General features: G+C 47.7%; 3 protein-coding genes and 1 pseudogene across 3 annotated transcripts; all 4 read right to left on the bottom strand.

The window, feature by feature from the left end:
• Window positions 1-10,358: 10,358 nt before the first annotated feature.
• LOC117187900 (uncharacterized protein DDB_G0285291-like) lies at window positions 10,359-12,483 on the bottom strand. The gene is made up of 2 exons (XM_033390837.1): window positions 10,555-12,483; window positions 10,359-10,487 (listed from the first exon to the last, which is right to left on the bottom strand). Exons 1-2 carry the CDS (start codon window positions 11,793-11,795, stop codon window positions 10,415-10,417), a joined length of 1,314 nt encoding a protein of 437 aa, XP_033246728.1. The 5' UTR covers window positions 11,796-12,483; the 3' UTR covers window positions 10,359-10,414.
• LOC117187899 lies at window positions 12,402-14,324 on the bottom strand. Its single transcript, XM_033390836.1, has 2 exons — window positions 14,044-14,324; window positions 12,402-13,937 (listed from the first exon to the last, which is right to left on the bottom strand). The coding sequence occupies exons 1-2, from the start codon at window positions 14,147-14,149 to the stop codon at window positions 12,409-12,411; spliced, it is 1,635 nt and encodes a 544-aa protein (XP_033246727.1). The 5' UTR covers window positions 14,150-14,324; the 3' UTR covers window positions 12,402-12,408.
• Window positions 14,325-14,740: 416 nt separating this feature from the next.
• Window positions 14,741-19,194, bottom strand: LOC117187894 (annotated as a pseudogene).
• Window positions 19,195-19,759: 565 nt separating this feature from the next.
• On the bottom strand, window positions 19,760-24,382 carry LOC117187895. Its single transcript, XM_033390831.1, has 3 exons — window positions 24,100-24,382; window positions 20,585-23,993; window positions 19,760-20,517 (listed from the first exon to the last, which is right to left on the bottom strand). The coding sequence occupies exons 1-3, from the start codon at window positions 24,203-24,205 to the stop codon at window positions 19,782-19,784; spliced, it is 4,251 nt and encodes a 1,416-aa protein (XP_033246722.1). The 5' UTR covers window positions 24,206-24,382; the 3' UTR covers window positions 19,760-19,781.
• Between the last annotated feature and the right edge of the window lie 23 nt (window positions 24,383-24,405).

Here is a 24,405-nt window from a genome sequence, read left to right as displayed (position 1 = left end):
TTGTTGTTGTGTTGCACTGCGTCGGACGGAGACTACAACTACAAGAAGAGACAAGCAGCAAGGAGACGACCATTTTGTAACAGCAGAAGCAGCGACGAGTCGGGAAGCGACAACGAGTTAACGGCGAACAGCGAGAGCAAGGCAAGGCAACAAAGAGGACGGCAACAGCGACATCGACAGGCAAGCGAGATCTGGATGTGGTGGTGTGTGTGCGTCAAATTTGGAGTCTGGAAAGTTCTGCGCAGAAGCGAGAGTTAACAATTGTAAACCCATAGTAAGGTGAGCGTTAACAGAGAAGCGATCGTTAACAGTGACGACTTTAAAGGCGTTTTCGGAGTCGATGTTAACTGGAAAATTGTTAACAGGCCAGCAGTAATAAGGTTGTTTAAGTTGATTTAATTACATTTTCTTAGATATAAGCTAATTTCAATTATTTTGTATTTAAATCGTCACGATGCAAGTTGAAGAGATAATGACACTGAGAGTCGCAGATTTGCGAGAGAAGTTAAGAGAGCTTGCGTTGCAGACGACGGGACGAAAGCGCGATTTGCAAGATAGACTATTAATACATCACGGCTTTCCAGTTGAGGATGAAGAAGAGTCAGAGGATGAGTCCGTAGTAACAGCAGTGGATGATACCGTAGCAGTTCAACCAGGTACGCGACAGGCAGAGTATAAATCTTGGCTTACGCTAAAAGACGTGGAAGGTAGTGTGTCACAATTTTCTGGTTCTAATAACCCCGACATCAATCAATGGATAGAGGAATTAGAAGAATGCGCAGCTACTGTTCAATGGAGTCAATTACAATTATTCATTTATGCCAAGCAGTTGTTAGTTGGTGCAGCAAAATCTTTCGCTCGTAGTTTGCGTGATATTCGTAACTGGAATTCGTTGAAGGCAACTCTGTTGGATGAGTTTAGTGTTAAACTGTCGTCCGTAGAAGTACATAGAATGTTGCAAAAGCGCCAGAAAAAAGGAGAGTCGTTGCATGAGTTTTTGTATGCGTTAATGGAGATAGCCAAGCCAATTAAACTAGATGATGAGAGTTTAATCGAATATTTTGTGGATGGTATACCAGACGCTAGGGCAAGTAAGGCAATGTTGTACCAAGCTAGAAACTTAAAGGAGCTTAAATTTCAGATCGATGTTTACCAGAAAGCTAGAGGCGGATCCAAGCCGATGAGTAAGAATTGGCCGCTGAGTAATAAAAGTGAGAGTTCGGTGAAAGGGTCGATGGCAGAGAATTTTAGGAAATGTTTTAAGTGTGGTGTGTGATAATCTTCCGATTATCTTTCGTAGTGATCAGACGTGTTTTTGTTTTGCGCTCCGCATTTTTTCCTATTGTTTTGAATAAACAGCCGGTGTTTTCCTAACTAAATTCTAATTATACTTTCTAACCAGACAACAATCTGGAAACCTATTCATTTACGCGAGTGCATGCCTTTTGATTTGTGTTAAAACATTATTTAACTTTTTATTTTTCGGCGTCGGCTTGTGTTTGTGTTTGTGTTGTTGCAGTGAGTGAGTATTGCATTGCAGTCCGCTCTCGTCTGGTAGCTTTTGTTGTTTTATCACTCTCTCGCTATCACCTCAACTTCAATAACTGTTCTTTCTCTCTCGCTCTTTAAACTTTCTGAGCAATAGCGCTCTCTGTTTAGTAGCTCTCGCTATAACCGCTCTCCACTCTGCTCTCTTTTTTTTTTACCAATTCCGCTTTGAGCGTTGTCTGGCACATTGGACTGATACCAATTTGTTTTGCAAATAATTGTAAATTGTAATTGTGTCATTGGACTGATACCAGTTTGTTTTGCAGGTAATTGTAAATAAATAATAATAAAATGGAATACGCTGTGGTCTGTGCCAAAAAAACCTGCAAGAAGCAGATCACCCACGATCAGCCGAACGTCCCCTGCTGGCTCTGCGACAGCGTAGTGCACGCAAAATGCGCTGGATTTGCTGGCCTCGTGAGTGATGCTATAGCCAAACGTAATGGCTTGCATTACAGTTGCGAGGCATGCCGTGCGGTGGAGAAGGACATGGTATCTTTCATGAGGCAGACGCGGAGCTGACCGTTGGTTTTAAAAACCAATACGACCGGCTCCTAGCCATGGAGGCTCAGTTTAGCGGTTTAAAACTGCTGAATGAGTCTCCGAGGCGCAAAAAGGTCACTCCGCGGGATCTGCAATTGCCAACCGTCACTCAGCCGTGCGCCGCCGAAAAACTGACTCCGACCACTCCAAGTGTGCAGCAGTTGATCTCGTTTGCCACTCCAAGGGCAACGACAGCTGCTGGCGATGCAGATTCGGTAGCCGAATTCATCGCCTCGGAGAATGTGCAGCCAAGTACGTCTGCAGCGTCCGTGCCCGTGGTGTCCGCAAGTTCGCTAGTTGTCCCATCTATCCCGATCCCACCAGTAAATAGACGTTCCGGACCTCCGGATATTGCCACCACAGGTACTAGGCCTGTGGTGACTAAACCACTGGTGGGAGTCCCACCAAAACGACAAGTTTTTGTTTCACGGCTGGCCCCTGACCTCACATCTAATGATGTAATTGCTTTTATTCAAAGCAAAATAAAAGCCGTGGGATTAAAGGTGGAGAAATTTAACTTCTCTTATGCCAGGGAGATAGCCTCGTTTAAGATAAGTATCTCCCCAACTCAATTTGACACCATTTGCTCCGCCAAATTTTGGCCGGAGCATTTGGTGGTGAAGGAGTTTAAGGCTAAGAAGAAGAATAGGCCCCCCATATCCCTTCCAAATCTTTCCAGTGTGCCACCCTCAACCTCAACTTCCTCTTCCTCAACTTCCCGTCTTGCTTCCACCTTTCCAAAAAACTAACTTCTCTTTTAGTAACCTATCAGAATGTAAGAGGCTTGCGTAGTAAGCTCAGCATTCTTTTCCGGGATAGTGTTGCATTTGCTTCCCACGTTATTGTGTTTACTGAAACCTGGTTAAAGCCGGACATTCTTAGTTCCGAGGTTTTGGCAGGTCGGTACACAACTTTTAGAAAGGACCGTTCGTCTCGACGTGCAGGGGGGTTCTAATTGCAGTGGACTCTTACTTCACGTCGGAACACTTCACAGTCCAAGTTCAACAGGAACTGGAATTCCTGTGTGTAAAACTGATTCTTCCCGCTTTCGCTATATTCATTACTTGCTCGTATATCCCACCTTCTTCGGATATTTCAATTTATGAGCAGCACTTGTCCGCTTTAACCGCTGTTTCTTCATCGCTATCTGATAAAGATCGTATGATAGTTCTTGGTGACTTCAACTTGCCAGGAACTGTTTGGTCTTCGGTAAACGAGTCTAGTATCCTAGTGCCCATGTCACGACATGACTTTGTTGACGGCTTGCTTGACCTATCCCTGTCTCAAGTCAACCATGTGAAAAATTCCTTGGGTCGATTGCTTGATCTGTGCTTTGTATCGGATCCGACCATAGTGTTGTTAACCCGAGCCCTTCCGCTCACTATACCTGAAGACGCCTACCACCCTACTTTCAAGGTGTCGCTAGATATAGGACCAACTGTATTGGATCGGTCGAGTAGGCTGCCCGAACGTGTCCGCTGCTTTCGTAAAGCCGCGTTTGCGAAGCTTAATAACCTCATTAGGGATTTTGATTGGTCCGCTTTGTACTTGTGCACTGATATCATAAAAGGCACAAACATTTTTTACAATGCTCTTGGCACATTTTTCGATTCTTGTGTCCCGCTTTCTTGTCCGACTAGATCTGGAAAACCCCCTTGGTTTACCAAAGAGTTATCCAGTCTAAAAAACTTAAAATCAAGACTTTATAAAAATTTTCAAGAAGTGGGTTCTCCTACTTCTCACTCTCGCTATGTATTAGCTCGGTCAAACTTTTCAGTTCTTAATGCTCAATGCTATAAAAACTACCTATCTCGATGCAGGATACGTTTTTCTCAGGATCCTAAACAGTTTTACAGCTTCGTAAATAGTAAGCGTAGAACGTCCGCACACCCATCCTCGCTATCATTTTGTAATACGTCGGCAAATAATGATCAGGCAATTGCCGATCTTTTTGCCCAATTCTTCCAAACCACCTATTCTGAGGAAAGCTACTCTGGTCATCCGTACCCATACGGTTTACCGAGGTCGAACGGCATTTTCAGTCCCTTGTTAAATGAATGTTCCCTACTTCATGATCTTCGACTAGTTAAGCCGGTGTTTTCACCGGGTCCAGACGGGGTTCCAGGTTGTGTACTCAGGTACTGCGCCGAGGCTCTGTGTGGACCTTTGCTTAAACTATTCAACCTGTCCATTGATTCTTCTTGCTTCCCCGCGATCTGGAAGGAATCGTTTATAATTCCTCTCCAAAAAAAAGGTAGCAAGTCTGATGCAAAAAATTATAGAGGTATAGCAAAGTTATCCGCTACTTCTAAAATGTTTGAGGTTTTAACTCCGCACTTGCAACATCTCTGCAAGTCACTTATATCTCCAACTTAGCATGGATTTATAAGGCGGCGATCAACCACCACGAACTTGTTAGAGTTTACCTCTTTCATTATTAAAGGCTTTCAATGTAACTTACAGACGGATGTTATTTACACCGACTTTAGTAAAGCATTCGACTCTGTAAACCATTCCCTTTTAGCGCATAAACTTGACCTTTTAGGGTTTCCGCCCAACCTCCTGAGATGGATTTCTAGCTATCTTTGTTCTAGGTCTCAAAGAGTCCTCTTCAAAAACTCCCTCTCTTTACCAGTAAAGGTTTCTTCGGGAGTACCACAAGGCAGCCATCTAGGCCCCTTACTCTTCACACTCTTTATTAATGACTTACCTTCAGTATTAACATACTCTCGAGTACTTATGTATGCGGATGATGTTAAACTCTGTGTCCAGTACAAGGACATTTCATTTCATTCTCGCTTGCAATCCGATCTCAATAACTTTCAGTCATGGTGTTGTGCAAACTTGTTACACCTTAATGCCTCGAAATGCAAAGTTATGACATTTCATCGTTCTAGCCCTTTGTTGGCTCCCTACACCCTATTTGGTGGTTCTCTTGAGAGAATTACCCTGGTGGATGATCTGGGTGTTATGTTAGACCCCAAGTTAAAGTTTTCCGAACACATTTCTACCATGGTAAATAAGGCCATGGGCGTGCTTGGGTTTATAAAGAGGTGGTCAAAGGAATTTGACGACCCCTATATAACAAAGACTCTCTATACCTCGCTTGTTCGTCCGATCTTAGAATACGGCTCCTGTGTATGGTGCCCTCAGTACAAAGTACACCAGGACCGTATAGAATCAGTACAGAAAAACTTTTTACACTTTGCTCTGCGGGGCCTTAACTTTGATGCGGGTGTAAGACTCCCATCTTACTCTAGTAGACTACTATTAGTAAACCTCCCATCCTTAGTTAACCGTAGAAAAATACTTGGTGTGATATTTATGCACAACTTGATCAGGGGTGACATAGACAGCCCTGATCTGTTGAGCCGCATAAACTTCACGATTCCTATTAGACTGACTAGAAATTTTATACCGTTGTTCCTTCCACTTTGTAGATCGAATTATTCCTTGCATGAACCGTTTAGGGTCTTATGCTCGGATTATAATTCCCTCTACCATATTATATCCACCACTAATTCTCTTCCTCTTATTAAATTATTAATCCTTACACACCTTTCTATTAATTAGTAACTGTAGTGGTATTTGTATTTTGATTGCATGCTTAGTTTCTTAGTAAGTTTAGTACTAATTTTCCTCGAATGTTAGTCTAATAGCTATCTTTCTTGCATGTTCGCGTTTGGTTCGGCTACGCACCGCGCGTCATGCGGCAGCGCCCCTCGGTCGGTTGGGCGGGAGGAGGGCTGCGTTTTGCCTGGGATCCGCGCGTAACAGCCTTCTGCTGGTGTCACACGGGCCACTTGACGGTGCAGTAACTGCATCGCCTCTTGAAAGATGCAGTCATTGCATGTCAACGTCCAAAAGAAATCGCATTTGAGGAAAGATTGTCCCAAAAATGATTTTTGTTGTTTCAAATGTGGCCAACCAGGACTGCAAGTGCTGCAAGCTGTAATGTCAAGGTCGAAACCAGACAAGAAAAGAGATCGAATACGAACATTATTCGAGATAAGGAAGTCGTTGATAAGCCGTCAGGTATTTTCACTCCATCAGGTTTGGAATTAAAGGATATTAAGTACGCGAATTTGGTATTCCAAGGTTTGATTGATACTGGAGCAGATTTGTGTTTAATTCGCAGGAGGGTATTTTTGAAATTTGGAAATCTTGAACTGATCGGCCAGGAGAAATGTTTAACAGGTATTGGAGATAGTCAAGTTGTAACTTTTGGTAGCTTTTCGATACCAGTGAAAATCGATGAGATTGAAATGGAGGTAGAATTTCATGTCATTCCAGACGAGGATATTGGTTTTGAAGCCATTTTAGGAAGGACTATTCTGGATCATGTGGACATGCAAGTTTCTAAGACAGGAACAAGATTTGTTTGTAGAGTTTGTGGCGAGGATAAAGATAAGAAACTTGATCAGGTAGCATCGTCCTCATGCGTGGAATTGTTTAATGAATATAAAGGCATTTGCATGTCAAGTATTGACGAAGTTGAGAAGGAGTTTTCAATTGATGCTAGAGAGGTTAGGGGTATGGTAGGAAAGTACCAACCTCAGAGAAATGTAGAAGCGCCGATAAAAATGAAAATTGTATTAGTGGATGAGATACCAGTTTTCCAGCATCCGAGACGATTACCGTTGTGTGAACAGGAAATCGTGGACAAGAAAGTGGAAGAGTGGCTGGCTCAGAAGATTATAAAGCCAAGTACATCGGAGTATGCATCACCAGTAGTGTTGGTACCCAAAAAGAACGGTAGCAAGAGACTATGCTGTGATTACCGAAAGCTGAATGAGAAAATAGTTGGAGAAACTGCAGGGTGCAAAGTATTTTACCACGTTGGATTTAACGAATGGTTTTTTCCATGTGCCTGTAGAAGTCGAGTCTCAACGAGGGGTAACGTTGTGAGTTGCTTCGGACACCGCAACTCTACAGTTATACCCGATACTTAGTCAGTATGGCTCTCCTCCGGCAGACGCCGCTAATATTAAACGACACGACAAAGAGTGCGTGCGAGAGAGACAGAAAATCAGTCTGAGCGTGACGTCGGGCGCTGCGTAGCCAGTGCAAATTGATTTGTTCCTTTTGGCTATAAAAATTATCTGATCTGGTCCAGATTCAGCAATCTGATAGATATGGTCGTTATCTATGATTCTGCGTTTTTAGTTTTCTCGAATCTGCAATATTGTGGATGCAACAGATTTTCGTCCTTTGTGGGGGCGGAAGGGGGTGGGGTGAAATTCTGAGATATACGTTTTATAGTGAGATCTAACAGAAGTGCGGATACCAAATTTGGTTACTCTAGCCTTAATAGTCTCTGAGATTTGTGGATGCCCGAGATTTTCGTCCTTTGCGGGGGCGGAAGGGGGTGTGGCGAAATTTGGACACGAAACGGTCAAGGTCCGATATCACAGGAGTGTGGATACCAAATTTGGTTGCTCTGGCTTTTATAGGTTCTGAGATCCTTGAACTCATATTTTGCAATTGGCAAAACCGACCATGAAACCTGTGTGTTAGAGAGAGACAGAGCGAGAAAGAATGAAATTGTTTTCTTGATTCTGGCTATAATAATTATACGATCTGGTTGAGATCTTACATTCTAAAACATATAGTCATCCTCTACGATTCTGCGTTTTTTTTTTTTTATCGTATCTTTAAAAATGTGGATGCCACAGATTTTCGTCTTTTGTGGGGGCGGAAGTGGGCGGGGCGAAGTTTTGAAATATTTTTGTAGCAGTGACATATCACAGAAGTCTGAATACAAAACATCGTTGCTCTAGCTCTTATAGTCTTTGAGCACTAGGCGCTGAAGGGGACGGACAGACGGACGGACGGACAGACGGACAGACAGACATGGCTCAATCGACTCGGCTATTGATGCTGATCAAGAATATATATACTTTATGGGGTCGGAAACGATTCCTTCTGGACGTTACACACATCCACTTTTACCACAAATCTAATATACCCCAATACTCATTTTGAGTATCGGGTATAAAAATATACGTCTTTTGTGACTCAGAATGGTCAGTTCGAATTTTTATATGTACCATTTGGAATTTCAAATTCTCCAGCGGTGTTTACCAGATTTATAATGGCTGTGTTGAGAGATTTGGTAAAGAATAATGAAGCAGCAGTCTATATGGATGACGTTATTATTTGTAGTCAAGATATAGAAGAGGGTTTGTTAAAGTTGAGAAAAGTACTGAAGATAGCGGAAATGAATGGGCTACGTATAAATTGGAGAAAGTGTCAGCTGTTACGACAAAAGGTTAATTTTCTGGGGTATATAATAGAAAAGAATACGATAAGACCAAGTGATGAAAAGACGAGGGCAGTCGAAAAGTTCCCAGTGCCAGTTGATAAAAAAACAGTGCAGCGTTTCATAGGATAGACTTCTTATTTCCGAAAGTTTATTGAGGGTTATGCTGTTATTGCAAAACCATTGACAGATCTGCTGCGGAAGGATGTTAAATTTGAATTTAAGGAGATACATCAGGTTGCGTTTGAACAACTAAAGGTAGCATTGATTAGTAGACCTGTTTTAGAAATGTACAACCCGAAGTTGGAGACAGAAATCCATACTGATGCATCAAAATGGGGGTATGGAGCCGTGTTACTGCAAACGAGTTTGGAAGACAGCCAATTCCATCCAGTTCAATATATGAGCCGTAGGACTAAGCCATGTGAAGAGAAATATCCTGCTTATGACCTTGAGGTTCTGGCAATTATCGAAGCTTTAGCGAAATGGCGTGTATACGTTTTGGGTATAAAGTTCAAAATTGTCACAGATTGTAATGCATTTACAATGACGATCAAAAAGAAAGACGTTCCTTTGAGAGTAGCACGTTGGGCCATGTACCTACAAGATTTTAATTATGTTATAGAACATCGCTCAGGAACGAAGATGAGGCACGTTGACGCGTTGAGTCGTGTATCTTGTTTTATGGTGACCGAAAGTATAGCTCATCGTTTGAAAGAAGCTCAGCTAACCGACGATTGGGTTAAGGCTGTTAAAAGTATTGTGGAGGACAAGGAATATGAGGATTATTATATTCAGAATCAGATTTTGTTTAAGGATCCGGATAAGGAGCTTATCGTAGTACCAGCTCAGTTGGAAAATGAGATTATATCAATAGCACATAAGCAAGGACATTTTTCAGTTAAAAAGACACAAGATATCATTGAAAAGTCACAGGAAAACAAGAGGGTTATTTGCAACCAATAGACAAGGGTGATAGGCCGTTACAAACGTATCACATTGATCACGTTGGACCAATGGAAATGACTAAAAAACAGTACAATTATATACTGGTTCTACACGTAGTACAGGCGTTGAAGAGGTCGTTAAGTGTTTGGAAATTCAGGGGACTAGTTTTGGTAATCCGAACAGAATAGTGACGGATAGGGGTGCAGCGTTTATGTCCAATTTGTTTCGTGAATATTGTGAGAGAGAGAAAATACAGCATTTAATGATTGCCACAGGCGTTCCAAGTGGGAATGGTCAAGTCGAAAGGATGCACAAGATAGTGGTGCCTATGTTGTCGAAATTGTGTCAGGGTAATCCCGGTAGTTGGTATAAGCATCTAGGAAAAGTACAGCAAATGATCAACAGTGTTGAGCCGCGAAGTACCAAGGTAACACCTTTCAAGATATTGACTGGGCTAGACATGCGTATAGGAATGGATCCAAAAATAAAAGAAATATTGGAAGAATCACTTATCGAAGAGTTGAACAAGGACCGCGAAAAAATTAGAAAGGAAGTAGTTGAAAACATTGCACGGTTACAGCAGGAAAACAAGAAGAGTTTTGACTTAAAAAGGAAACTAGATAGACAGTATGAGGTTAATGAGCTAGTAGCTATCAAGCGTACTCAGTATGGTACTGGATTAAAGCTAAAAGGAAAGTATCTAGGGCCGTATAAGGTGGTTAGGGTAAAGAATCATGGAAGGTACGAAATCGAGAAGATTGGGGATACTGAGGGTCCCTATAAGACCTCTACAGTTTCAGAATATATGAAACCTTGGCTAGACCCATCCAAAGCGAATGGTCCGTCAGGACAGCCGAATATAGGAAACGAAGGAAAGAGAGAGACACGAAGCGGTCGTGTTTTCGTCGTGTCGTCGGGATAGAGCAGTAATCGGCTCTGAGAGAGCCGATAGCAAGAGAGAGAGATCAGTCAGTTGTCAGTTCAGCCACGCATCAGACGTACACGCATATAATTAGTCACAAACATACTTGTAAAACTTGGAGCTGTTATAATTTTAAGTCCAACATACTTATTAAATAAATGTTACTCGTTGCCATCAAGCAACTTAAACTACTACATGTTCTCCGACGTTTTGCCAGTTATAAGCTTCTCCAAGCTGTCATCACAGAATTCGGCATTTCCACTACTGCAAGAAGAGATGTGATGTGGATGTGAACAAAGGAACATTCCATACAGGATCTCGTACTACTTACCATTTGCTCGATTCTGGCTTGTACTCCTTTTTCCCCTTGGACTTCTCTTTGCCCCACCTATTATTCCTTCTGTGGCCGGTATTATCCCTCCAATTTCTACCCGCTTCGCGTGCATATCGATCATCATTCTGCATTAAAGTATCGTCACTCCCGTGCTCTGCCGAATCCGCCGAATCCGCCCAATCAAGCATCAAGTCGGTGTTCATCTGATCGAAGGCTGGCTGCATGTTGATTGATCCGTTGCCATAGAACTGTTTTGTCTTTGGATCCCCGCACACGATCGCGTTGATGGACACGTTCAACCTCAGGGCATCTGGTTTATAGCAGACATCGCCGGTCGGCACAGCAGGTCCAGAAGTTTTACCCTGATCAGCCCCTCCTGAGTCCGTTGCATTCGTTGACGTATCGGTAGTATTCGTCATGGATGGAATACTCGTTTTGTTTCCACCAAAACCTGGTGTAGTCGACTCCGTCATCATGTTGGGGACGGGCGTTGTAATTGATATGCAATTGGGATCAATGGTTATGGACACTGAGGGCCGCGTCAGTGGATCCACTGTGGACAACATGTTGTTCTTGACCTGCTTGTTAAAGAAAGGACCAAAGTATCGATGGACTGCGGATTGCTTCATTAGCGGCGGCGCTATCAGCTGCTTTTGCTGGGTCTGTAGAGGTGCCTGTTGCTGAGGTGGCAGGTATTGCTGTTTTGGCAGATATGGCTTCTGTGGAAAGTGTTGCTGTTGTGGCAGATATTGATGCTGAATCGGTGACTGCTGCTGTTGCTGCTGCAGTTGTTGTTGTTGCTGCTGCTGCGCTGGACGATTCTCTTGCAGCTGAAGCGGACGATTCTTTTGCAGCTTCTGAAGCTCATTAAAAAAGTTAGTCAAATTGAAGCTGGCCTTGAAATTGGAGGGTTGCTGTAGCTGTTGCGGCTGCTGTTGCTGCTGCTGTTGCTGCTGTTGTTGCTGCTGCTGCTGCTGCTGTTGCTGCTGCTGTTGTTGCTGCGGCTGCTGTTGCTGTGGTATCTGCAGAGGCTGCTGCGTTAACTGGTAGACTCCATTAGCTCGCTGATTCATCATGGGCACCTGAACGCTAGAAGCATCATAGAGACTGGCCTCGTCCTCTCCGTAAGGATCGGTCTCTTCCTCGACATCGGACATAAGAAGGCCACTTCCAAGGTCTCCAAAATGCAAGTGATTCCCATTGTGGTCCTCCAGGTCGTACAGCTGAGGAGCAGCCATGCGCTTGGTTCTCTCGGGGCATTCCGGGGGCTGCTGCTCTTCTCCGATGAACCGTTTGGAGCGCCGGTTTTTCCTGGGAGACCAGCGACGACGTAGGCTTTGGATGTGCCGCTTGTTGTGATCTTTGTCGCCACTAAAATGCGACAGCTCATTGGCCAGAAGTTTGACCACTGCATCGGGATTGGGCAAATGGGGAGTACCTGGTGCTATTTTTGATCTCTCAGGCTCTGCGGAAACCTCATCGGCTGGCCTGGACGTGATCGACTCCTCCACAGTCAGCTTGATGCTCTCCTGCAGCACTGCATCTTTAATGCTGGCTGCCGCCTGGGACTTCTCCTGAACCTGTGGCTGTTCAAGTACCGATTGTAGGACGGCATGGCTGTTTGACTTATTCTGGGTCTCTAGGCTACCCTCGGCTTCAGAGATGGCATCTGTTTCTAGCCTTGTCTTGGCCTCGATGCTTTCCACCTTAACAGCAGAGTCCTGAGCACTTTCGCCCACCTCCGGCTTTGTTGAAATGTCCGCCTCAGATACAGATACAGCATCATCTTTCAGCTCTGTAGGTTCCGTAGGCTTAACCTCAATGTCCGTTCTCACTTTCAGTGACTTTGCTTCAGCCTCGACCTTGCACCTTTTCGAAAGCAGTAGCTTTACCCACCACCTTGCTGTCGATTGGCTCTTTATCCGGCTCCACTTTGACATCCTGTTGTTCTTCGACTTTTGGTTCACTTTCCTTGAGCGCAGGCACACTCGGGATGTCCAGCTGCTCGGCCTTAGTTCCTGACTCATTCACGGCCACCTTCGCTGTCGATGCCAGGGTCATATTTAAGGTATGCTCCCGCTTGTAGCGTCCCGGGTCCCCAACGGACCTGCGATTGGGGTGCAAGTAGTCGACCATGTTGGGCATCTGCCGCTGGCTGAGAGCATGGAAGCGATCGTACGGGGGCAGGCGATAGTCGTAGCTCTGGGGCAGATCCAACATGTTGTGGCCACCGGAGGATACAACCTCCGGAGACTGCCTCATTTTGTTGGTCATCGGACTGAGGCCATCGTACTGCTGCCGCCGTTCACCATCATCGCTCATGTATCCCTCTTGATTCTGTTCCTGATAATGATCCAGATACAGATCTGGATCCTGCTGCTGCTCCTGCTCCCGTCTCATTTTCCGCTCCCGGCGCTTTATCAGTTCGTCCACGAGATGGGCATGCTGGCTCTCCACCAGCGCATTGCTCGGCAGCGAGGGTCCCATGCCCTTGAGCATGAGGCGGTTGCTTGTCTTTAGCTTGATCTCGTTCATTGGATTGAAGCCGTGATAGGAGCTGCGCTTGTTCAAACCCCTGCCCTTGGGCGGAATTTTCCGTTGGGCGTTCTCAGAGGCCTCCTGCTCGATCTTAGACAGCTTGTAGTTGGCCTCGTGCAACAGATTGTTCGGCCTCCATTTGGGCGAATCGAGCCGGAGCAATGTTTGCTCATACAACCCGTCCGGCACTGGCCTGTTTTCAAACTCCGGTAGATCGTCGTTGAGTTCTGCCTTCTTCTGATACTCCTTCACCCGGTATGGATCCCTTTTGCTAGTCTTCTCATGCTCGTTTAGAATCTCCTGGGCCTGCTTCAGCTTGATGTCCAGGTAGGTGAGACCGCTACCACCGTACTGAAAGGGAGCCATGGTGGTCTCGAACACTAGAGTGATGGGATCCACCGCAGTATCCTTGTACTTCTGCTTCACCTTGCCGATCTCTGTGCTCTGCATATCCTTCAAGTAGTTACTTTCGGAGTTCGTGCCCCTCTGTTTACTGACAGTATGTGATTTCTTGTGGCCTGTCTGGAAGTCCCGATACCAGGCGTTGGCCGCCTCCGCCATGGCATTGTCCTCCGATTCTCCGCTGCTGGTCTGGGCAAAGCTGGCCAGCATATCGTCGATGGTGTGCCTGGGCTGTCTTCGGTACTGATCCTGGCCGTAGAGATCCTGAATCTTGCCGCGCGCCTCCTTCACGGCCCGATTGAAACTGCGCAACTTCTCGCTGCTCGACGGCTCCGAGTCGGCCGGGAGCAACTTGGAACCACCCAGCACCATCAGAGTCCACCAGAATTGTAAGAAAATCATATTCCAATCTGGGTACGATTCGTTCCAATTCAGATTATCTTTCAAAAGGTACAGAGAAAACTTAATTAGAAAGTTCTGCCTCCCAGCCAGCTTGATCTGAATTGGGTTTTCGGCTTTTGGATTTTTTCGGAGTCAGTTCTTTACTTGCCACTTGCCACTTGCCACTTGGGCTTGGGTGCGTTCCTCCTGCCTCTGCTGCACGATCAGCCGGCGTTGCGACAACAGCGACTTGGACCAACTGTGCAGCCATCTCTTGTATGTGGCTACCGTTCTGGCGACCTCATGCCTTGCCTGATCCCTTTGCACCTGTTCCATATCTCTCTGCCTGGCCTCTATTGCTTTGCGCACCTTACGGAGCAGCTCATCGCGGATCTGGCTCATCATGCGCAGCCGCCGATAGGCCTGGTGTCTGTAGCTCCTCAGGTGCCAGCCCTTGCGCCTCACCTGCTTCTTCAGCAGCACCATCTTGGTGCATCAATGCAGCAATGAAACCTGCATCTTATACGTGTTTATCTTGACAGTCGGTTAAAGTGAGTGACATAAAATAAAACTACTATTAATTTGGTAAATGTGAATATATCGAATTTCAAATGCAAATAAAAATAAACTATTGATATCCCAAAAGAATATCTCAAAGGTAATCTGTTTAACCGATTGGTTCAACATTAAATCATTAAATTTTCTCTATTCTTCTCTACTCTCGCGGTAGCGCTTTTAAGCGCCAGTTGGACGATTTCTCTAATCTCTGACTAAAGTTCTAATAGACTAAAGAACGAATTTTAATTTGACATTTAGAATGTTATTTAATAGTAAAATAAACTCATCGAAAAAATAAACAAATAAAAATATAACCACCTTAGAGTCCCACAAAGGCCCTAGCCTGCTGCTCGCCCGCCTCCTTGAAGAGCTCTGCGGTCTTCACCAGCTTGATGAGCGAGGCGAGTACTCGTTGTTCATGCTGGTCTGCCGCAGCACCTCCTGCAGCTTGGCATTTCGCTGCCTGCGCTCCACGGAGTCTGCCATTTTGCGGAGGTACATGAGGTCCATGAGAAGTTCATCTCGGACATTGGCCGCCGAACGCTGATCTGCCAGTGGAAGCTCCTCGTACTGACGCAGCAGTTTCTTGACGATGCGAGACCGGGAATCAATCTTGTCGCTATCGAGTAAACCCACATCCTGGTTGAAGTCGTCGGCCAGACCACTCGGCGTGTTCTCTCGCTTCTCGCGGCACTTCTTCTGCTCATCCATAGTCTTCAGGATGAGGTCGAAGAACTCACTCAGGTCTGGGCGCAAGGGAATGCAGGACCGAACCCGCACCTGCTTGTCGATGATGTCGCTAATGGCCGCCATGGTCTCCCGCACCATGGTCTCCGTCTGATGCAGGTACTGATCGTTTTTGTCATTCCGGATCTGATAGAAGTTTTTGGGCTTCTTGAGGGAGCCCTTGCGATTGCGCTCCAGCACGGCCAACAGACGATCCATGCCCGGATCATTGCTGACTGCCTCAAACACGGCCGACACAATGTCCTCCGACGTTTTGCCAGTTATAAGCTTCTCCAAGCTGTCATCACAGGATTCGGCATTTCCACTACTGCAAGAAGAGATGTGATGTGGATGTGAACAAAGGAACATTCCATACAGGATCTCGTACTACTTACCATTTGCTCGATTCTGGCTTGTACTCCTTTTTCCCCTTGGACTTCTCTTTGCCACACCTATTATTCCTTCTGTGGCCGGTATTATCCCTCCAATTTCTACCCGCTTCGCGTGCATATCGATCATCATTCTGCATTAAAGTATCGTCACTCCCGTGCTCTGCCGAATCCGCCGAATCCGCCGAATCCGCCGAATCCGCCCAATCAAGCATCAAGTCGGTGTTCATCTGATCGAAGGCTGGCTGCATGTTGATTGATCCGTTGCCATAGAACTGTTTTGTCTTTGGATCCCCGCACACGTTCGCGTTGATGGACACGTTCAACCTCAGGGCATCTGGTTTATAGCAGACATCGCCGGTCGGCACAGCAGGTCCAGAAGTTTTACCCTGATCAGCCCCTCCTGAGTCCGTTGCATTCGTTGACGTATCGGTAGTATTCGTCATGGATGGAATACTCGTTTTGTTTCCACCAAACCCTGGTGTAGTCGACTCCGTCATCATGTTGGGGACGGGCGTTGTAATTGATATGCAATTGGGATCAATGGTTATGGACACTGAGGGCCGCGTCAGTGGATCCACTGTGGACAACATGTTGTTCTTGACCTGCTTGTTAAAGAAAGGACCAAAGTATCGATGGACTGCGGATTGCTTCATTAGCGGCGGCGCTATCAGCTGCTTTTGCTGGGTCTGTAGAGGTGCCTGTTGCTGAGGTGGCAGGTATTGCTGTTTTGGCAGATATGGCTTCTGTGGAAAGTGTTGCTGTTGTGGCAGATATTGATGCTGAATCGGTGACTGCTGCTGTTGCTGCTGCAGTTGTTGTTGTTGCTGCTGCTGCGCTGGACGATTCTCTTGCAGCTGAAGCGGACGATTCTTTTGCATTTTCTGAAGCTCATTAAAAAAGTTAGTCAAATTGAAGCTGGCCTTGAAATTGGAGGGTTGCTGTAGCTGTTGCGGCTGCTGTTGCTGCTGCTGTTGCTGCTGTTGTTGCTGCTGCTGCTGCTGCTGCTGTTGCTGCTGCTGTTGTTGCTGCGGCTGCTGTTGCTGTGGTATCTGCAGAGGCTGCTGCGTTAACTGGTAGACTCCATTAGCTCGCTGATTCATCATGGGCACCTGAACGCTAGAAGCATCATAGAGACTGGCCTCGTCCTCTCCGTAAGGATCGGTCTCTTCCTCGACATCGGACATAAGAAGGCCACTTCCAAGGTCTCCAAAATGCAAGTGATTCCCATTGTGGTCCTCCAGGTCGTCCAGCAGAGGAGCAGCCATGCGCTTGGTTCTCTCGGGGCATTCCGGGGGCTGCTGCTCTTCTCCGATGGACCGTTTGGAGCGCCGGTTTTTTCTGGGAGACCAGCGACGACGTAGGCTTTGGATGTGCCGCTTGTTGCGATCTTTGTCGCCACTAAAATGCGACAGCTCATTGGCCAGAAGTTTGACCACTGCATCGGGATTGGGCAAATGGGGAGTACCTGGTGCTATTTTTGATCTCTCAGGCTCTGCGGAAACCTCATCGGCTGGCCTGGACGTGAACGACTCCTCCACAGTCAGCTTGATGCTCTCCTGCAGCACTGCATCTTTAATGCTGGCTGCCGCCTGGGACTTCTCCTGAACCTGTGGCTGTTCAAGTACCGATTGTAGGACGGCATGGCTGTTTGACTTATTCTGGGTCTCCAGGCTACCCTCGGCTTCAGAGATGGCATCTGTTTCTAGCCTTGTCTTGGCCTCGATGCTTTCCACCTTAACAGCAGAGTCCTGAGCACTTTCGCCCACCTCCGGCTTTGTTGAAATGTCCGCCTCAGATACAGATACAGCATCATCTTTCAGCTCTGTAGGTTCCGTAGGCTTAACCTCAATGTCCGTTCTCACTTTCAGTGACTTTGCTTCAGCCTCGACTTGCACCTTTTCGAAAGCAGTAGCTTTACCCACCACCTTGCTGTCGATTGGCTCTTTATCCGGCTCCACTTTGACATCCTGTTGTTCTTCGACTTTTGGTTCACTTTCCTTGAGCGCAGGCACACTCGGGATGTCCAGCTGCTCGGCCTTAGTTCCTGACTCATTCACGGCCACCTTCGCTGTCGTTGCCAGGGTCATATTTAAGGTATGCTCCCGCTTGTAGCGTCCCGGGTCCCCAACGGACCTGCGATTGGGGTGCAAGTAGTCGACCATGTTGGGCATCTGCCGCTGGCTGAGAGCATGGAAGCGATCGTACAGGCGATCGGGCAGGCGATAGTCGTAGCTCTGGGGCAGATCCAACATGTTGTGGCCACCGGAGGATACAACCTCCGGAGACTGCCTCATTTTGCTGGTCATCGGACTGAGGCCATCGTACTGCTGCCGCCGTTCACCATCATCGCTCATGTATCCCTCTTGATTCTGTTCCTGATAATGATCCAGATACAGATCTGGATCCTGCTGCTGCTCCTGCTCCCGTCTCATTTTCCGCTCCCGGCGCTTTATCAGTTCGTCCACGAGATGGGCATGCTGGCTCTCCACCAGCGCATTGCTCGGCAGCGAGGGTCCCATGCCCTTGAGCATGAGGCGGTTGCCTGTCTTTAGCTTGATCTCGTTCATTGGATTGAAGCCGTGATAGGAGCTGCGCTTGTTCAAACCCCTGCCCTTGGGCGGAATTTTCCGTTGGGCGTTCTCAGAGGCCTCCTGCTCGATCTTAGACAGCTTGTAGTTGGCCTCGTGCAACAGATTGTTCGGCCTCCATTTGGGCGAATCGAGCCGGAGCAATGTTTGCTCATACAACCCGTCCGGCACTGGCCTGTTTTCAAACTCCGGTAGATCGTCGTTGAGTTCTGCCTTCTTCTGATACTCCTTCACCCGGTATGGATCCCTTTTGCTAGTCTTCTCATGCTCGTTTAGAATCTCCTGGGCCTGCTTCAGCTTGATGTCCAGGTAGGTGAGACCGCTACCACCGTACTGAAAGGGAGCCATGGTGGTCTCGAACACTAGAATGATGGGATCCACCGCAGTATTCTTGTACTTCTGCTTCACCTTGCCGATCTCTGTGCTCTGCATATCCTTCAAGTAGTTACTTTCGGAGTTCGTGCCCCTCTGTTTACTGACAGTATGTGATTTCTTGTGGCCTGTCTGGAAGTCCCGATACCAGGCGTTGGCCGCCTCCGCCATGGCATTGTCCTCCGATTCTCCGCTGCTGGTCTGGGCAAAGCTGGCCAGCATATCGTCGATGGTGTGCCTGGGCTGTCTTCGGTACTGATCCTGGCCGTAGAGATCCTGAATCTTGCCGCGCGCCTCCTTCACGGCCCGATTGAAACTGCGCAACTTCTCGCTGCTCGACGGCTCCGAGTCGGCCGGGAGCAACTTGGAACCACCCAGCACCATCAGAGTCCACCAGAATTGTAAGAAAATCATATTCCAATCTGGGTACGATTCGTTCCAATTCAGATTATCTTTCAAAAGGTACAGAGAAAACTCAATTAGAAAGTTCTGCCTCCCAGCCAGCTTGATCTGAATTGGGTTTTCGGCTTTTGGATTTTTTCGGAGTCAGTTCTTTACTTGCCACTTGCCACTTGCCACTTGGGCTTGGGTGCGTTCCTCCTGCCTCTGCTGCACGATCAGCCGGCGTTGCGACAACAGCGACTTGGACCAACTGTGCAGCCATCTCTTGTATGTGGCTACCGTTCTGGCGACCTCATGCCTTGCCTGATCCCTTTGCACCTGTTCCATATCTCTCTGCCTGGCCTCTATTGCTTTGCGCACCTTACGGAGCAGCTCATCGCGGATCTGGCTCATCATGCGCAGCCGCCGATAGGCCTGGTGTCTGTAGCTCCTCAGGTGCCAGCCCTTGCGCCTCACCTGCTTCTTCAGCAACACCATCTTGGTGCATCGATGCAGCAATGAAACCTGCATCTTATACGTGTTTATCTTGACAGTCGGTTAAAGTGAGTGACATAAAATAAAACTACTATTAATTTGGTAAATGTGAATATATCGAATTTCTAATGCAAATAAAAATAAACTATTGATATCCCAAAAGAATAACTCAAAGGTAATCTGTTTAACCGATTGGTTCAACATTAAATTAAATTTTTTCTGTTCTTCTCTACTCTCGCGGTAGCGCTTTTAAGCGCCAGTTGGACGATTTCTCTAATCTCTGACTAAAGTTCTAATAGACTAAAGAACGAATTTTAATTTGACATTTAGAATGTTATTTAATAGTAAAATAAACTCATCGAAAAAATAAACAAATAAAAAAATAACCACCTTAGAGTCCCACAAAGGCCCTAGCCTGCTGCTCGCCCGCCTCCTTGAAGAGCTCTGCGGTCTTCACCAGCTTGATGAAGCGAGGCGAGTACTCGTTGTTCATGCTGGTCTGCCGCAGCACCTCCTGCAGCTTGGCATTTCGCTGCCTGCGCTCCACGGAGTCTGCCATTTTGCGGAGGTACATGAGGTCCATGAGAAGTTCATCTCGGACATTGGCCGCCGAACGCTGATCTGTCAGTGGAAGCTCCTCGTACTGACGCAGCAGTTTCTTGACGATGCGAGACCGGGAATCAATCTTGTCGCTATCGAGTAAACCCACATCCTGGTTGAAGTCGTCGGCCAGACCACTCGGCGTGTTCTCTCGCTTCTCGCGGCACTTCTTCTGCTCATCCATAGTCTTCAGGATGAGGTCGTAGAACTCACTCAGGTCTGGGCGCAAGGGAATGCAGGACCGAACCCGCACCTGCTTGTCGATGATGTCGCTAATGGCCGCCATGGTCTCCCGCACCATGGTCTCCGTCTGATGCAGGTACTGATCGTTTTTGTCATTCCGGATCTGATAGAAGTTTTTGGGCTTCTTGAGGGAGCCCTTGCGATTGCGCTCCAGCACGGCCAACAGACGATCCATGCCCGGATCATTGCTGACTGCCTCAAACACGGCCGACACAATGTCCTCCGACGTTTTGCCAGTTATAAGCTTCTCCAAGCTGTCATCACAGGATTCGGCATTTCCACTACTGCAAGAAGAGATGTGATGTGGATGTGAACAAAGGAACATTCCATACAGGATCTCGTACTACTTACCATTTGCTCGATTCTGGCTTGTACTCCTTTTTCCCCTTGGACTTCTCTTTGCCACACCTATTATTCCTTCTGTGGCCGGTATTATCCCTCCAATTTCTACCCGCTTCGCGTGCATATCGATCATCATTCTGCATTAAAGTATCGTCACTCCCGTGCTCTGCCGAATCCGCCGAATCCGCCCAATCAAGCATCAAGTCGGTGTTCATCTGATCGAAGGCTGGCTGCATGTTGATTGATCCGTTGCCATAGAACTGTTTTGTCTTTGGATCCCCGCACACGTTCGCGTTGATGGACACGTTCAACCTCAGGGCATCTGGTTTATAGCAGACATCGCCGGTCGGCACAGCAGGTCCAGAAGTTTTACCCTGATCAGCCCCTCCTGAGTCCGTTGCATTCGTTGACGTATCGGTAGTATTCGTCATGGATGGAATACTCGTTTTGTTTCCACCAAACCCTGGTGTAGTCGACTCCGTCATCATGTTGGGGACGGGCGTTGTAATTGATATGCAATTGGGATCAATGGTTATGGACACTGAGGGCCGCGTCAGTGGTTCAACTTGTGTAATGCATGGATCCACTGTGGACAACATGTTGTTCTTCACCTGCTTGTTAAAGAAAGGACCAAAGTATCGATGGACTGCGGATTGCTTCATTAGCGGCGGCGCTATCAGCTGCTTTTGCTGGGTCTGTAGAGGTGCCTGTTGCTGAGGTGGCAGGTATTGCTGTTTTGGCAGATATGGCTTCTGTGGAAAGTGTTGCTGTTGTGGCAGATATTGATGCTGAATCGGTGACTGCTGCTGTTGCTGCTGCAGTTGTTGTTGTTGCTGCTGCTGCGCTGGACGATTCTCTTGCAGCTGAAGCGGACGATTCTTTTGCATTTTCTGAAGCTCATTAAAAAAGTTAGTCAAATTGAAGCTGGCCTTGAAATTGGAGGGTTGCTGTAGCTGTTGCGGCTGCTGTTGCTGCTGCTGTTGCTGCTGTTGTTGCTCCTGCTGCTGCTGCTGCTGCTGTTGCTGCTGCTGTTGTTGCTGCGGCTGCTGTTGCTGTGGTATCTGCAGAGGCTGCTGCGTTAACTGGTAGACTCCATTAGCTCGCTGATTCATCATGGGCACCTGAACGCTAGAGGCATCATAGAGACTGGCCTCGTCCTCTCCGTAAGGAGCGGTCTCTTCCTCGACATCGGACATAAGAAGGCCACTTTCAAGGTCTCCAAAATGCAAGTGATTCCCATTGTGGTCCTCCAGGTCGTCCAGCAGAGGATCAGCCATGCGCTTGGTTCTCTCGGGGCATTCCGGGGGCTGCTGCTCTTCTCCGATGGACCGTTTGGAGCGCCGGTTTTTCCTGGGAGACCAGCGACGACGTAGGCTTTGGATGTGCCGCTTGTTGCGATCTTTGTCGCCACTAAAATGCGACAGCTCATTGGCCAGAAGTTTGACCACTGCATCGGGATTGGGCAAATGGGGAGTACCTGGTGCTATTTTTGATCTCTCAGGCTCTGCGGAAACCTCATCGGCTGGCCTGGACGTGAACGACTCCTCCACAGTCAGCTTGATGCTCTCCTGCAGCACTGCATCTTTAATGCTGGCTGCCGCCTGGGACTTCTCCTGAACCTGTGGCTGTTCAAGTACCGATTGTAGGACGGCATGGCTGTTTGACTTATTCTGGGTCTCCAGGCTACCCTCGGCTTCAGAGATGGCATCTGTTTCTAGCCTTGTCTTGGCCTCGATGCTTTCCACCTTAACAGCAGAGTCCTGAGCACTTTCGCCCACCTCCGGCTTTGTTGAAATGTCCGCCTCAGATACAGATACAGCATCATCTTTCAGCTCTGTAGGTTCCGTAGGCTTAACCTCAATGTCCGTTCTCACTTTCAGTGACTTTGCTTCAGCCTCGACTTGCACCTTTTCGAAAGCAGTAGCTTTACCCACCACCTTGCTGTCGATTGGCTCTTTATCCGGCTCCACTTTGACATCCTGTTGTTCTTCGACTTTTGGTTCACTTTCCTTGAGCGCAGGCACACTCGGGATGTCCAGCTGCTCGGCCTTAGTTCCTGACTCATTCACGGCCACCTTCGCTGTCGTTGCCAGGGTCATATTTAAGGTATGCTCCCGCTTGTAGCGTCCCGGGTCCCCAACGGACCTGCGATTGGGGTGCAAGTAGTCGACCATGTTGGGCATCTGCCGCTGGCTGAGAGCATGGAAGCGATCGTACGGGGGCAGGCGATAGTCGTAGCTCTGGGGCAGATCCAACATGTTGTGGCCACCGGAGGATACAACCTCCGGAGACTGCCTCATTTTGTTGGTCATCGGACTGAGGCCATCGTACTGCTGCCGCCGTTCACCATCATCGCTCATGTATCCCTCTTGATTCTGTTCCTGATAATGATCCAGATACAGATCTGGATCCTGCTGCTGCTCCTGCTCCCGTCTCATTTTCCGCTCCCGGCGCTTTATCAGTTCGTCCACGAGATGGGCATGCTGGCTCTCCACCAGCGCATTGCTCGGCAGCGAGGGTCCCATGCCCTTGAGCATGAGGCGGTTGCCTGTCTTTAGCTTGATCTCGTTCATTGGATTGAAGCCGTGATAGGAGCTGCGCTTGTTCAAACCCCTGCCCTTGGGCGGAATTTTCCGTTGGGCGTTCTCAGAGGCCTCCTGCTCGATCTTAGACAGCTTGTAGTTGGCCTCGTGCAACAGATTGTTCGGCCTCCATTTGGGCGAATCGAGCCGGAGCAATGTTTGCTCATACAACCCGTCCGGCACTGGCCTGTTTTCAAACTCCGGTAGATCGTCGTTGAGTTCTGCCTTCTTCTGATACTCCTTCACCCGGTATGGATCCCTTTTGCTAGTCTTCTCATGCTCGTTTAGAATCTCCTGGGCCTGCTTCAGCTTGATGTCCAGGTAGGTGAGACCGCTACCACCGTACTGAAAGGGAGCCATGGTGGTCTCGAACACTAGAATGATGGGATCCACCGCAGTATCCTTGTACTTCTGCTTCACCTTGCCGATCTCTGTATTCTGCATATCCTTCAAGTAGTTACTTTCGTAGTTCGTGCCCCTCTGTTTACTGACAGTATGTGATTTCTTGTGGCCTGTCTGGAAGTCCCGATACCAGGCGTTGGCTGCCTCCGCCATGGCATTGTCCTCCGATTCTCCGCTGCTGGTCTGGGCAAAGCTGGCCAGCATATCGTCGATGGTGTGCCTGGGCTGTCTTCGGTACTGATCCTGGCCGTAGAGATCCTGAATCTTGCCGCGCGCCTCCTTCACGGCCCGATTGAAACTGCGCAACTTCTCGCTGCTCGACGGCTCCGAGTCGGCCGGGAGCAACTTGGAACCACCCAGCACCATCAGAGTCCACCAGAATTGTAAGAAAATCATATTCCAATCTGGGTACGATTCGTTCCAATTCAGATTATCTTTCAAAAGGTACAGAGAAAACTCAATTAGAAAGTTCTGCCTCCCAGCCAGCTTGATCTGAATTGGGTTTTCGGCTTTTGGATTTTTTCGGAGTCAGTTCTTTACTTGCCACTTGCCACTTGCCACTTGGGCTTGGGTGCGTTCCTCCTGCCTCTGCTGCACGATCAGCCGGCGTTGCGACAACAGCGACTTGGACCAACTGTGCAGCCATCTCTTGTATGTGGCTACCGTTCTGGCGACCTCATGCCTTGCCTGATCCCTTTGCACCTGTTCCATATCTCTCTGCCTGGCCTCTATTGCTTTGCGCACCTTACGGAGCAGCTCATCGCGGATCTGGCTCATCATGCGCAGCCGCCGATAGGCCTGGTGTCTGTAGCTCCTCAGGTGCCAGCCCTTGCGCCTCACCTGCTT

The sequence above is a fragment of the Drosophila miranda genome, chromosome 3 (assembly GCF_003369915.1).
Source record: "Drosophila miranda strain MSH22 chromosome 3, D.miranda_PacBio2.1, whole genome shotgun sequence".
NCBI lineage: Eukaryota > Metazoa > Arthropoda > Insecta > Diptera > Drosophilidae > Drosophila > Drosophila miranda.
This window is presented reverse-complemented; position numbering and strand designations above follow the sequence as displayed.

Excerpts from the sequence above, each read along its gene's own strand:
- LOC117187900 (XM_033390837.1), bottom strand. The coding sequence starts at position 11,795 with ATGGCTGCTCCTCAGCTGTACGACCTGGAGGACCACAATGGGAATCAC. Across the intron at positions 10,488-10,554 it reads AAGCCAGAATCGAGCAAATG|TAGTGGAAATGCCGAATTCT; the intron begins GTAAGTAGTACG and ends CTCTTCTTGCAG.
- LOC117187899 (XM_033390836.1), bottom strand. The coding sequence starts at position 14,149 with ATGGCTGCACAGTTGGTCCAAGTCGCTGTTGTCGCAACGCCGGCTGAT. Across the intron at positions 13,938-14,043 it reads TGGCAAGTGGCAAGTGGCAA|ATAATCTGAATTGGAACGAA; the intron begins GTAAAGAACTGA and ends ACCTTTTGAAAG.
- LOC117187895 (XM_033390831.1), bottom strand. The coding sequence starts at position 24,205 with ATGGCTGCACAGTTGGTCCAAGTCGCTGTTGTCGCAACGCCGGCTGAT. Across the intron at positions 23,994-24,099 it reads TGGCAAGTGGCAAGTGGCAA|ATAATCTGAATTGGAACGAA; the intron begins GTAAAGAACTGA and ends ACCTTTTGAAAG. Across the intron at positions 20,518-20,584 it reads AAGCCAGAATCGAGCAAATG|TAGTGGAAATGCCGAATCCT; the intron begins GTAAGTAGTACG and ends CTCTTCTTGCAG.